This window comes from Amaranthus tricolor, chromosome 3, assembly GCF_026212465.1.
Source record: "Amaranthus tricolor cultivar Red isolate AtriRed21 chromosome 3, ASM2621246v1, whole genome shotgun sequence".
Lineage (NCBI taxonomy): Eukaryota > Viridiplantae > Streptophyta > Magnoliopsida > Caryophyllales > Amaranthaceae > Amaranthus > Amaranthus tricolor.
Genome location: NC_080049.1, coordinates 709,091 through 723,658, shown reverse-complemented (window position 1 = coordinate 723,658; position 14,568 = coordinate 709,091). Strand labels below are relative to the sequence as shown.

Below are 14,568 nucleotides of genomic sequence, written 5' to 3'. Positions count from 1 at the left end.
TATCCAATTTGCCCGTCTAGTACTTGCTCCAATTAAAACAATACTCAATTTTTCGGCCTCCTATTTTGAAATAATTTGAACAAATTCATTGTATTTGCAAATGAAAAAGATTTGCCCAGCAAAAGGATGGAAATTCCGGAAGCACTAGCACTTTTTACAGAATATATGCTTGCAAAACTCTTCCATTTTGATACAAAAAACAACTTGAACAAAACTAGCTCAAAATATGCAACTTATTAACGCAAAAAGTCAAGCCTTCGAGACAAGCATTTGGATCGGCATCTGCAGCCATTGACATCTGAGGATTCTTACTGGTCCTAGTTGGAGGCGAGGTCAGTCTGGTACATAAAGAAAACAGAGTAAATCGTAATCAGTAAGATAAACACATTCGAATCACTAATCATCTTGAATCGGGTTTTAGCCAAATTATGGGCTGAGCATGACAAAACATGCAAAACATTATGAAGTGAAATTGTGAAGAATGAGGGTAGTTCTTACCCTTAATCTTCAGAGCTTAACTTCTACATCGACACCCGCAGGGAGATCAAGCTGCATTAATGAGTCGATTGTCTGGGCCGTCGGGTACAATATGTCAATCAGGCGTTGATGAGTTCGGATCTCAAAATGAAACCTGGCATCCTTGTGCACATGAGGTGACTTGAGTACACAGTATATCCTCTTCTTTGTCGGCAATGGCACTGGTCCCATGGTTTTCGCATTTGTCGTCCTTGCAGCGTCCATGATCTGTTTGCAGGAGTCCTCTATCAAGGGAACCCAGTAGGACCTCAACTTGATTCGTATCTTCTGCTTTGGAGCTATCTGAAGCGCAAATAGAGCTTATCATAAGATAAAGTGCAGTAACCTTACAAGCAGAAAACATACTGTGCAACAGATAACCTTATCAAGGGAGATAGATACCCTCATGTCGATTTGAATAGGGTTAAATTCTTTTACTATAGATATGGCCCCGGAGAGCTACTTTTGCAAAACTAGATCAGAATTTTACAAACTTGATATGGGTATAAACTTTTGAGTACAAGGAAATGCTTTATCCACCACTTACTATTGATAGCTTCTTCTCTGTTCAATGATGATATATTGAATAACATCAAAAGTATTCTTGACATGAGATGCTAACAATGGAACATGACTAATGTTGCTTAAAACAAATCAATATGTATTTCATGATATTATTCTTCATTGCCCAACAACAAATTGCAAGAGGGTTCAACAGGTAAAGACACATTAAAGGCGTCTAGCTCAGTGGAAGGTCGTAGGTTCGACCCCTAACTGACGCGCAAGTTTATCCATGTGGAAGACCATTGAAATTGATATATTGATTTATGTAGCCAGCCCAAATCTTTTGCTTTTAAGGCGCTAACACTGTTGTTGTGTCTAAAAGATATGAACAATACTTTTACGTCCAGAATGCTTAGAAACACAACAGTCTCAAGTTTGTACCCTCATGGCCCGTTAGATGTTGGTTATTAACGGTAATGAACTTTTACATAATTTTGTCAAGAATTTATCCATGGAAATTCTTGTCATATCCAAATACCATTTTTTCGTCATATGTGATAGAGCAGTCAAAATTGATGAAGCAAAACTCATGTTTACGAAGGCATCGACTCAGAAACCTTGGTCTTTTCTTGCAAATACATTAATACAAAACTTATAATACCCACTAAATAGACCATCAAGGTACTTGCAGAACATGAAGTATGATCAAATCTAGCATAGAAAAGGAATTTGAGTAAAAAGGACAACATGATTTATGACTTTTGGTGGTTCAATCCATCTAACATAGATTAGATACTTTTGGTGGTTCAGTCCATCTTCTTTTCTTTGTACTAAACTTACCATTCAGCCAGCATTCTCTAAAGCCAATCAACTCTAAAGAATCAAGAATACAAATCAATGGAAGAAAGCTCAATACCTGGTCGGCATCAGCAGCAATGCTGAGTGTGGAAGTCTCAGAACCATCCTACATAACACCACAGACCAACCATCAAAAAAGAAGCAACTACATTCACAACCTATGAAACTAAGGTATAACACTAATTCTTAAATGAAACAATCTCACGGTGAGACCAACTCTATTTGGCTAACTCATGTATATTAGACAAATAAACTAATTATATGGGCTTGTCTCATGGTGAAGGCATAAACATCTTAGAATACCATCTATGTTAATCTTTGAAATGAAGGTTTAGATAACACCAATCACATTTTACAAGCACATTGGTACTCATATTCCCGTTCTGATAATTTCCTACTCAAACCATAGTGTAAAAACAAGGTCCCATCACCGTATCGCAACCATATCAATATGTAAAGGTATTTGATTTTTCCGCGACCGAATCATAGGCCGTATTGACCATGAAACTATCCGATTGGTCGCCATATCCTTAAACAATTCACAAAATAAATATTTTACTCTTTATCCATCATTTATCCCATACTAGCACAAATCATAAAACCACTTTCAACCCATCAAGAATTCAAGAATAATCACTCAAAACAAGCTCACAAATAATTATTGAATAAAAAGGGATCCAAGCTGCACATGTAAACCAAAAACACCAAGTTCGTAACTTTTCACAAAACAAAAACCAAATATTCAGCAACCCATTTCACCAAAAAGAGCAAAGAACAAAATCAAGAATTGCCCATCAAAATTTAGCTTGAATATCTCAATTACAAGTATACAATCAAGAAATGAACAAAACCCAAAAACAGAAATGCAAATTTTTCACAGAATAAATAAAAAGCCCAATAATTAAAGCAGAAAATGACCTGAAATGATTCAGGAACAGTCTCCAAAGCTTGAGGAGCAGCAAAAGTTGTGAAATTCGAAGAGTTTGCCAAGGTTTGGGAGACAGTTAGGGTTCTTCTGAAATTCAAAAGAGAGGTAGTGGAGAAATCATGTTTGGTAGAGGTAGAAGATGTATTGCGAAGAGTGAGAGGAGATAATGTAGCAGAAATTGAAGAAGTAGCCATTGTTTTTTATACAAATGCACCACAGTCCATACTCCACGGAGTTTGATTTGCAGGGTTATATTATCCAAATGCAACCTTTTCTTTTTTTAGGAGTAATATATTTTTCTGTTTTACAAGAATGAGGAGTAAAGTGAACGACTATAGAAGGATGTTTGCTGGATTATGCTAAGAGAATGGGTTACAAAAGTTTGATGTCCAATTATGAATCACTAATTGTTATATGGAGCGGTTTTACTACGAAAGCTTCAGACTAAATAGCTTAACTTACACAAATTAAAAAGAAATTCAAATAAAAACTCATTGTTTTGAGATAGTTTCATTGCGATAGAATCTCTTGTAAGAGTAGTTAGGTACAAAATTCATTATAAATGAGACAACCCATCAAACTCAATGTATAAAACTGAAAGGGCTAAACATGGGTTGGGGTCTATTGGGGCTTAGATCCAGACTTTAAATATACGGATTTTTTAAGGATTAGTGACCCATAGGCTAGAATAACACAAAACGCTTACTCCCTATGTTCTAGTATTAAGTTGAAAATTTGAACAAAATAAGCAAAATAGCATAAAAAAAATTCTCAAAATAGGTATGGGGGAAACTTAATTTCCAAAATAAGAACGTAAATCTCCAAACTTAGGTAAGGAAGATGTTCGCTGTTAGTAACAACAAATAAAGAACAAAGTCAATAAAAGTCAAAGACTTTGTTCACTGTTAGTAACAGCGAACAAAGATTCTGGTCAATAAAAGTCAAAATCTTTGTTCGATGTTACTAACAACGAACAAAGACTTTGACTTTTATTGACCATATCTTTGTTCGCTGTTACTAACAGCGAACAGATGCGTGTCTAAATTTAGCAGAATCTTTCTTCTTCCTCATTTCCCCCAATTTCAAACCCTAAGCCTAAAACCTTCGAACTCTCCTTCCTCATTCCTCCATTAAAAAAGCTTCAAGTCTTCAATTCATCTCTCACTCTTCCAATTCAACAATACTAATAGCGAACAGAATCAAACCACAGCTTTGAAAAGCCACGTGCTTATTTGGGAAATAAGTTTCCCCATACCTATTTTGAGAATTTTAAATGCAATTTCGCTTATTTAGTTCAAATTTTCTATATATAAAATAAACTTGGTAAAAATAGTTATTTAAAACATGTATCTATTATTTATATGAAATTGCAAATGAAATATTTCTAAGTTTTAAGAGACATAGATTATTACAATCGAGTTCAATGGACCTATATAAAGATTACATATAATTATACTTTGTTGGATTGTTCTAACTAGAGGTGTATAATGGGGCGGGTTGACCCAACAGGTTAAGGGTCCACTCACATTTTAACAGGCCATAGCGGGTCAAGTCAATAACGGGTCGAGATATTAACAGGCCATGGTGTAAAGGGTCGGGCCGGGTCGGATAATTATAAGAACTGGTTGCGAAAAAAATTTAACCACTTTTTTTATATATTTTTCCATGATATTATTATATACATAGGTAAGTCGACTCAAGGGGCCATAAAGCAGAATAAAAAACTATTATATGAACTTTTTAAAAAATACGTCAAAGTGGGTTGGGTTTAAACGAGCTTTGACCCACCCTGCCCCGTTTAAAGTTTGACATGACCCACTCCGACCCGACCCATTTAAATTTTGACTTTTTCCACCCTGACCCGTTGAACACCTCTAGTTTTAACTTTTAATTGGTTGAAATTGCAATCAAGGTAACTCGGTAACTATTATTTAAAGCAAAAAGAGAGTAATCACAAATTCACAATTTTCACACTTTTCCTTTTGTGATCATAAATGCAATTCCGTATCCCCATTCAAAAATTAGAAAAAAAAATAAATAAAAAAAGTACTATGTTTTGATATGTCCAATTGAAGAAGGCCCATTAATTTTGAACCAAAGCCCACTACCAAAAACAAAAATTTGAAACAAATAAGCAAAAAATTATAAAAAATTCAAATTATAGTAAAGATTTAAAACTATTTATCTAGATAAGAAGTTTTTTCCTAGACCTGATTTGAAATGTTCGCACTAAATAACAGTGAACAAAGGCAGAGGGTTTCACAAAAACCAAAGAGTATGTTCGCTGTTACTAACTGCGAACAAAAAAAGCTATTGTTTTTAGAACACATCTATTCGCTATTAGTAACAGCGAACAAAGATTGAAGGTCAAAAATAGTGCAAGTCTTTGTTCGCTGTTAGTAACAGCTAACAGACTCTGACTTTTTTTGACCTCTAGCCTTTGTTCGCTGTTAGTAATAGCGAACAGCTTCAAACCACAGCTTTGGGAAAAAATTGCTTATCTTGAAAAATAGTTTCAAAACTTTACCATTATTCGAATTTTTTATAATTTTTTTGCTTATTTGTGTCAAATTTTCAAAAAAGCATACCCAACAGCATGTCCAACAATGGTTGCTATGAAAATGCCAGCATTGTAAGACATGACAGCCAGAATAGCCATAGAAGCTATCCCAGCTCGAACAGCCCGCATTCCGGCTGTGAACAAACATCCCGCTACTCGATTCGAGCTTGATTTAACGAGGTTGACATGAGCGAGGCACTCCGCCAAAATCGCAAGGAAGAAAACTAACAACACAGCCACCACATACACAGCGGTGCTTGAACCTGGCCAACCTTGGAGCAACATTTGGTGTGCTTTGCCCCAGTAGGATGCTGTGTGGAACGGCATCGTATGGACCCTATTAGCCGGTGATTGTGATGGTGATATTTTTCTGATGAAGAATAAAGAAATCAAGAAGCAAAGTACAAAACTTATATTGAAAGACAGAATAAAAAATGTAACAGACATGAGTAGCTTTTTTGAGAGGGAAGAACAATATCCTAATTCCTATGCTTGGCAGTTGGCACAAAGATGCAGAAAATGAGGTGCCAAATTAATCAAGAAATTAGACTAATGTCAGGAAATAGAAAATGTGGTCTCTCTAGACTGCAAGCAACCTATCTCAATTGTACTCAAATAGTTGGTCTATAATTCTATATCCTAATACTCCATTCACATTGTGATTATTAATATTAATACTCCACAATTTACCAAATATACATCAGATTATGACAATTAAAAAGGTCTTCCTGCTTCTTCCATCATCTTCTTTAGTCTCGTAAGCTTTTCTATCTGCTTCAAAACCTGTAATATATTACATCAACAATCAACATAGATTAGGGTAACATGTTACTTCTCCATCCATTTGAATTTGCTAAAAGCGAAGTGAGAACTTTTTGGGTGAATGTAGAAAAATCAAAACAAGCCCTCGTTCTTTTGATTTATCTCGAGAAATCTCGAAAAGCAACCACACCCAAAAGGCCAAACATTGAGGGAGCAAAAGCAGAATGAGCATAGCAACGGGGTTCTCTGTTCATGGTGAGTCCGAGAACTAAGACAAACATCGCAGGACCATATATTTATTTCCTTTTTTATGCAATTTTCTAACCAGTGTAACATAATTCTCTATTTAATTCGCTTCTTGAATTCGCGATTCACTCAAATTTGCCCAATAATAGCCCAAAACCGACCAAAATTCGCTTTTTTCGATTCGCGATTCACGAGGAGATTAGCGAATCATGTAACATTGTTTCTTTTAGTATATGTAAGGTGTTCTAGGATGCAAAACCCAATAGAGAGGGCTAATATTTCGAATAAAAGCGAAAAATAAACTGCTAAAATGATTAACAAGAAAATATAGTGTGGAAAAAGGGGCAAGGACGAGAGAAATTTTGTACCTCAAGGGCCATGTCTTGAGGAGTCACTTGTTCAAACTCATCATAGGCAAGCTTGGTAGCCACCGCTGAAACGCGTAAACATGAAAATAAGTACGAGTACATTGGAATATACAACATATTGTGCAATACAAGAATTGAGCATACTCTGAAGTGAGATAGTTGCATCAGCTGTTGCATATCCTTCTCTGTTTTCCTCGTACAGCACAACTAACTTGTCCAATTCCTAACAGAAATGTAAAATCATAAGTCTATTTGTTTTAACATAATCTGATGTATAACTGAAGGCCAAAACAACAGGTGCTTATAAGAATTAAATGATCGAATCAGACCTCAGAGGAGGAATCTGGAGTAAAATCTTGATCGTCTTGTATGAAATCTTTAGCTATCATGTCTAAAGGAACATCTATCCATACTGAAATTCCGTGTCGTAGCAGTGCTCTACAATTATTCAGAAGAAACGTGCACAAGATGCAATGTATATTTAATGATAGAAAACGACAGAAAAAAGCAATATATATTTTTGGGTGTAAAATTGACCGCATTCCTCTAGTCCTCTCTTTGAAGGGGGAACGGGTATGAAGTGTCTGTCATCAACCCTCACCCAGACCCTGTTTACAGATGGGATATTGGGTTGATGATGATGATGATGATAGAAAATGACAGAAAAAAGCTTAACAAAGGCAACTGCAACACAGCCTTACAAATTAGTTCTACTCTGAACTGCACCATTTCCAGCATTTACTACCAGTCGGCCCAATGATGATAATTGCTTCAACACTTCAGTCTGAGAAATACTTGTTAAAAACTTGAAACACAAGATTTTTACTGAATAAGGTTGAAAACGAGATGGAAAGCTACCTCCGATTCATGAAAACCATCTTCATCCCTGTCTTTAAAAGATCTACCAGAAGAATCCTCACCAGCAGCCTCTTCAACCAAACTATCACTGAAATATACCACAAAAGTGAATACTTGTAATTTCTCTTAGCAAATCACATACATTAACAAGTGAAGAAATTGAACCTATCAAAGTAGTAATATCGTAACACATCTGCTATAAGCTTGCCTACACTTGTTTTCATCGAACTGTTCATACCTGAGGATTTTACAGCATAAGACATGAAGATTGCATATCAGAATTCTGGGTGAGTATACGGCATCCAAGTGCATCAATTCAGGTGCAAAAGAAGATTACCTATGAGAAATATTGACGTTCCTTTCAGGTTTGCAGATATATCTGTTGCCTTCTTCTAAATTAAAACTGAAAAAAGTTAACAAGAAGCACCAGAAATCACAAGCTAAATTATCCAACGAGAAGTTCAGTTCAATCATCCCAAATCCTAATCGCAGATGATCAAAAGACACATAGGGAGGAAATTGATAGGCTTTGCACATAATCAATTGGAATTTTTTTTCACCCCAATAGAAGAATCTACATCAAGAATATTTTCATGCAACCACAAAGGTCAAGTGGAAGATTGTAGTTAGCCAACTGTCTCTCCTCCAACCTGTACATAACTCTGCTAACAATCTGCCACCATTAAGAATGCACAAAGTGTTTACAAATCTTGCTAATGGAGGAATGGTAGGTTAACGACTAAGGCTTCGTTCTTTACAGCTTATTTCCAATTGAGTTTAGTTGAGATAAACTATATTAGTTCACTTGAACTCTATTGAGTTCAGTTTAGTTCTACTCTAATGCGCATTACATTTGATCTCATACATATACTATCCATTGAACTCTTCATTCAATTAACTTGAGTTTAATTCAGTTAGTTAAGTCTAATTCCATTGAATTTAATTCAATTCAATTAAACTCAAGAGTAGTGATAAGTGTAGTATTTTATACTTATTGCTTCTCCTATGGGGTTTATCGAGCATTGTTTAGCATTTTGAGGTTGAAAGTGATCGAGATTCGCTAGATTGAGTGCATATGCCGTTGTACGCTTATTCATGCCTTAATGATTGATTTTCGAGTTGAATCAAGCAAGCTTCTAGCCATTCCGGTCCTCAACCATGTCCACCGAGCTTCATTAATGCATCATCACATGACATCTTATTGTAACTCATGGAGACATTCCATGAAGATGAGAAAAGTTCGAGAGTCGTTTGACGAGATTTCAAGCCTTTGTAGAGCTACTGAGCTTAAGTTCCGCTGAGATTCCCATAGCCACGGGCGAGATTAATCAAAGAAAAGCCATTTGATGTCACTATACATGATCTCGGGCGAGATTATACTGAGTTCGGTCGAAGTCATAAAGCACAAAAGTCATTGGACTGTTCTGGAACTGCCTTCGGGCAAAATTGCACTAACTTCGACCCAAGCTAGCTGAGTTCGGCCGACATTATCCCTAGCTTCGGCCGAGATTGGCTGCAAAGCCACTTCCTCGCTTCTGTTTCGCTCAACATTGAGGCTATGATATAAATACTTCTTCTTCCTGATTTTTGAGGGGGAGATAGATTAGAAACCCTTAGTAACTTTATGCTCTTGTTGATCACCAATAATCCTTTCCTTAATCTCCCTTTAATCTTTACTTAGTAGTCAATCTTATTGTTAATTTCAATTTTTCCCTTTGTTAAACCCTAGAATTTTCAATAAGTTTTCCTCCATTGCTTTCTTATTGTCATTGATTTCACCATTATCAATTGAACTCCATTGTTTAAGGTATTATTACTTTCTAATCTGTGATGAGATGGGTCAACGGGTCCAAGGGCATTATCGACATTTCACTATTAATAAGTCTTTGTGTTTTGTTAGTTAGAATAGTTGTTATTTTTGTAGTTGTTTGTTGGGCTTAGGCTATATATAGAGCCAGCCTTGTAATGTTTAGATGGCTATTGAATATTGAATAATAAGGAATAATCCTTTTGGGGTTATGGGGCAGACTCGAATTGTCCATTAGTGTGTGTTTACTATCCAGTCTTGGTTCGGGTCTAGGCCGTTATGTTACAAATGGTATACAGCGGTACGATAACGTTGACCGGAGACTTGACGGAGACGATGTAAAATGGGAGTCAGACTATTTGAAGTTGCTGAAGTAGAAAAACAAGTGATTATAGCATTGCACAAACAAATAAGGGAAGACATTGAAGAGTATAGGATTAGGAAAGAAAATGTCAAAGTAAATATTTCAAGAATGCAAAGAACAGGTTCCCTGTTTCATAGAAAATGTCATTGATGAAGATTTAGGGTTTAAAAGAGAGATTAAGGATCAAAGTGTGCAAATAAAGTGGAAAAAATTAGGATTTCAACAGGAAGAAACAAGAGAAAATCAAAAAAGAAAGAAAAACAAAAGGAAGTGGGGAACAAAGAAAATAAAGAAGGGGAAGCTGGAAAAGAGAAATAAAAAAAAATGGGAGGCAAAATGAAGGTATTAAAAAAAAGAGAATGGTAGAAAAAAACAGAGAAATAATAAGGGAAAAGAGAAAAAGAGTACAAGACAAAAACGGTTCAAGGTGACGTGTTGCTAAACGGTTTCAACAACTTCATAGTCATAGTTACATGGAACGTGGAACGTAGCCACGTTCTGCGATCCTGAAACGTTTGTCCTTGATCACCACGAAACGCGACCAAAATCGCTCAAGGTGATGTCTCGGTGTAGAAGACCTGTTTTGAAAGGTATTTTGGCCTTCATTTACTAATTAAAGAAAAAAAGGGAGGAAAACGAGATGAAACCTGGAAAATTAAATAATTTACACTTAAAAAAATTTCTTAAAGTAAAAAAATCATTTTTATTTAAACTTTTTCCAAATATATATTCTCTGCTTAATGTATCTCGTACCCAATAGTTCTCGAGTCAATATAGTTCGCGTACTTGCGTTCCTTGTTCCCAATCCCGTTCTATGTTCCAAATAGGACGCTCCTGCTAACAATGGTCTTAAGTCTTGACTATACCTAAACTTTTAGCCCTATCATCAAACCATCAACAAGTTTGTCTTATTCTCTCTATTGTTAACTCTAGTTGGCCTTTTAGGCAACTAGATATCAATGATACGTTTTTGCAAGTTAACCTCATTGATGATGTTTGTATGGTACAACCCCTGGCTTCATTGATCCTCAATGTCCTCACCATGTATGACGTCTACAAAAAGCTCTTTATGGTCTTAAACAAGCCGCACGCGCTTGGCACAATAAGCTTCAAGACTTCCTTATTTCTGTTGGCTTCAAAGACTAGGTGATCTCTTTTACCACAACGATAAACTGTTTTTTTTTTTTTACTTGTTTATGTTGATGATATCATAAACACTTGTTCATCTACATCTCGTGCTTGTTCATTTATCTCACAGTTGTCTACTAGGTTTGCTCTCAAGGATCTGGGTGATCTCAACTATATTCTTGGTGTTGAGGTAGTTTGCTACAAAAATATTCCTCGATCAACGCAAATACATATGATCTCATTGCCAAATCTACTATGGTTGATGCATCGCTCGTTAGCTCTTCCATGGACTTCAATATTAACTTAACTCTTGAAATGGGAACTCCTATGAATTATCCCACTGAATATTAGGCAATAGTTGGAAGCCTTCAACACCTGTCTTTCACTCGTCTTGACATTGGGTTTTTTGTCAACAAATTATCTCAATTCAAACCCACTAATATTTACTGTCAAGCTCTAAAAAGGCTCTTATGCTATCTCAAAGGCACTATAGATCTCGGTCTTCAAATTCACAACGCCTCCCCCTTTCATTTCCATGCCTTTTACTTGGTGATACCTATTTTCAACTAGTACATATATTTTATATATTGGCAAAAAACCTATTTCAAGGCAATCTCACAAACAATCAACGGTCGCTCACTCTTCACCGAAGTTGAATACAGCTTCGTTGCCCAAACAACTGTTGAACTAGATTGGCTAATGCACCTCCTTACTGAAACCACAACTAGTCCTACTATTTATTGCAACAATGTAGGCACCAATCCATCAACCTAAGTGTTAATCCAATATTCCAATCCAGCATGAAACATATGGGTGTTAATTATCACTTCATTCGCCAAAGAGTACAACGTAGTAAAACTCCGCGTTACTATTGTTCATCAGAATAATCAACTTGCAAATATACTCACCAAACCATTACCTCGCCCACGCATGACAATGCTATTGACCAAGATTGGATTTTCCTATCGGTCATCCAACTTGAAGGGGCATGTTAAGGAATCAATCACACGTGATCCTCCTTGATTTGCATATCAATCACTAACCGCTACTTGCCTCCTTTAGAATATCATTATCCTATATTGTGTTTCTTCTTGTTTCCATATTCTCTCATAATATATTCCTTGTAATCCAACCTTGTAATTATAACCTTCAATAATATTACATTCATTACTCTTATCGAAAATTGAAATTCTTGATTAATGGAGGAACAATATCACCATATTTTCTCAATAACATACCAAAGTGGATGATTGACTATTTGACTCATTAGTTGAGTACCAGGTTCCCCAATAGATTGACTTACCCAAAGCTTCTCCCAATTCAACCTAGTCACCATGAGTAGGACTTTGGCCATAGCATAATCGACTCCTTCCTCCGACGCCTCCCGTTCATTTACATACATATTTCTTCATAATGATAAATCCAGAGACCACAGTAGTTGATGATAATGCATGATGTTACTCTTCATTTTCCTTTTTTTTAATGATTTTGAACAACTAAGACACACATAATCTATTAGGTTATAAGGAGAGAAAAGTCACCTTTACTGCAAGGGATGCGTCAGCATCATTAACAGGTTCAATAGCCCAATTTGCTGTCAAATAATTTAAAATAGCATGTTAATAGCTGAGATATGTCTGGAAACTATAACTCCATTAATATCTTTAACAGATGCTTATAACACAATTTTACTCAAAGATCCTCTAAAATTACTATACTTTACCCACAATTAGTTAGGAAAATCTGATTACTTCTTACTTCAAATGTGATCATCAAGTATTATTTCAAAATTCTTACTTCTCATAAAATAATATTAAAAAGAAGCTTGCACAAGTGATCAAAAGAAATAGAAAAAGTAGGTAAGAGATTGTAGTAACTTACCAGCAGAAGTAGCTTCGTCGGCATGTGAATGCGTTATAGTGAGCCGTTTCCACCATTTTCGTAAACTTTTTGGACTTTTTGGATTTGAGAAAGAAAAAAATATTGAAGTGGGAATCTGGGAATCGGAAGATAAGGGAATTAGGGTTTGAATGCATTACTTCTGCATATAGTTCTACACTGTTGGGTGAATGCTTATCTCCATTAGAGTTCTATGCCCTTAAACAATTCACACAATAAATATTTTACTCTTTATCCATCATTTATCCCATACTAGCACAAATCATAAAACCACTTTCAACCCATCAAGAATTCAAGAATAAATCACTCAAAACCAAAATGAGCAAAGAACAAAATCAAGAATTACCCATCAAAATTTAGCTTGAATATCTCAATTACAAGTATACAATCAAGAAATGAACACAACCCAAAAAACAAAAATGCAAGTTTTTCACAGAATAAATAAAAAGCCCAATAATTAAAGCAGAAAATGACCTGAAATGATTCAGGAACAGTCTCCAAAGCTTGAGGAGCAGCAAAAGTTGTGAAATTCGAAGAGTTTGCCAAGGTTTGGGAGACAGTTAGGGTTCTTCTGAAATTCAAAAGAGAGGGAGTGGAGAAATCATGTTTGGTAGAGGTAGAAGATGTACTGCGAAGAGTGAGAGGAGATAATGTAGCAGAAATTGAAGAAGTAGCCATTGTTTTTGGTACAAATGCACCACAGCCCACAGGGTTTTATTATCCAAATGCTACCTTTTCTTTTTTTAGGAGTAATTTATTTTTACGTGGTAACCTTGAGGTATTAGGTTTTCAACGTGGTAATCAAAGCTTGTTAAAAATTCACGTGGTAACTCTGAGGTTTACCAAATTCTTTTTCCGTGACCTTTTTACCCAGAATAAGTTTGAAAATGTTAATTGCAAAGCTTAAACCTTGTTGTACGCCTATTTATTCGTTTCACCATATCAAATTACATTAGTTTCATAGATTTCTCCCAAATCATAAATTCTAACTCTATCATCTTTTCTCCAAATTATATTTTTTCCCCTAATTCAAACATTTTTTGTCTAAAAAGGTTACTGAGAAAGAATTTGATATACCTCAGGGTTACCGCGTGGATTTCTAAAAAGTTTTTTAGTTACCACGTGAAAAATTCAATACCTTTGGGTTATCACTTGGTACTTCCCTTTAAACTTTAAACTTTTAACTAAATAAATATTAATTACGGAGTATTACTTAATATAAGAGTTTTAATTTTGAAAGTTATTTAAATTTATTTTTTTAATTGTTTTTCTACTCAACCCATGAAAGATTATGAAAAGTTGGCCAAAAATGACACTACAAAAAAACATTAGTACACGGACTAAATCCTCGAAAATAGTCAGAAAATTAGAATTACAAGTTATCCGATTGTTTTCCTATTAAAATTTAGTCTGAAATTTTCAACATATTTCAATAGGAAAACAATTGGAGTTATGACTATTTTCCTACCATTACAGTCTAATTTCAGCAGGAAAACAGTTAGAATTTCGACTGACAATTAGACCAACATATGCTAATCGGAATTCCAACAAAATTTGTTTTGCGACTACAGTTTGATTTATCTGATTTGGAAACTTCTATATCTCCTGGCAAATGGAAACTTCCAAAGCTAATGAAGCAGATAGCAGTTACCTCGATTTGCAGCTTGATTAATCTGATTTGGAAGGCTTAGTGTTAACTTTTGGACAATTGAACAAAAGACATGAGAACTTAAGTATGGTATTAAAACTCATATTAATGGAAAATTTTCT

General features: G+C 35.3%; 3 protein-coding genes across 3 annotated transcripts; all 3 read right to left on the bottom strand.

Annotated features, from left to right (window-relative positions):
• Positions 1–133: 133 nt before the first annotated feature.
• Positions 134–3,172, bottom strand: LOC130807999 (30S ribosomal protein S10 alpha, chloroplastic-like). Its single transcript, XM_057673432.1, has 4 exons — positions 2,797–3,172; positions 1,937–1,984; positions 499–819; positions 134–338 (listed from the first exon to the last, which is right to left on the bottom strand). The coding sequence occupies exons 1-3, from the start codon at positions 2,998–3,000 to the stop codon at positions 508–510; spliced, it is 564 nt and encodes a 187-aa protein (XP_057529415.1). The 5' UTR covers positions 3,001–3,172; the 3' UTR covers positions 134–338; positions 499–507.
• Positions 3,173–3,967: 795 nt separating this feature from the next.
• Positions 3,968–5,693, bottom strand: LOC130807652 (copper transporter 1-like). Its single transcript, XM_057672946.1, has 2 exons — positions 5,395–5,693; positions 3,968–4,061 (listed from the first exon to the last, which is right to left on the bottom strand). The coding sequence occupies exons 1-2, from the start codon at positions 5,691–5,693 to the stop codon at positions 3,968–3,970; spliced, it is 393 nt and encodes a 130-aa protein (XP_057528929.1).
• Positions 5,694–5,755: 62 nt separating this feature from the next.
• LOC130807984 (probable inactive shikimate kinase like 1, chloroplastic) lies at positions 5,756–13,555 on the bottom strand. Its single transcript, XM_057673411.1, has 11 exons — positions 13,273–13,555; positions 12,781–12,895; positions 12,441–12,493; positions 7,938–7,992; positions 7,766–7,838; positions 7,601–7,688; positions 7,444–7,526; positions 7,072–7,180; positions 6,887–6,965; positions 6,743–6,807; positions 5,756–6,149 (listed from the first exon to the last, which is right to left on the bottom strand). The coding sequence occupies exons 1-11, from the start codon at positions 13,474–13,476 to the stop codon at positions 6,081–6,083; spliced, it is 993 nt and encodes a 330-aa protein (XP_057529394.1). The 5' UTR covers positions 13,477–13,555; the 3' UTR covers positions 5,756–6,080.
• Positions 13,556–14,568: the final 1,013 nt, after the last annotated feature.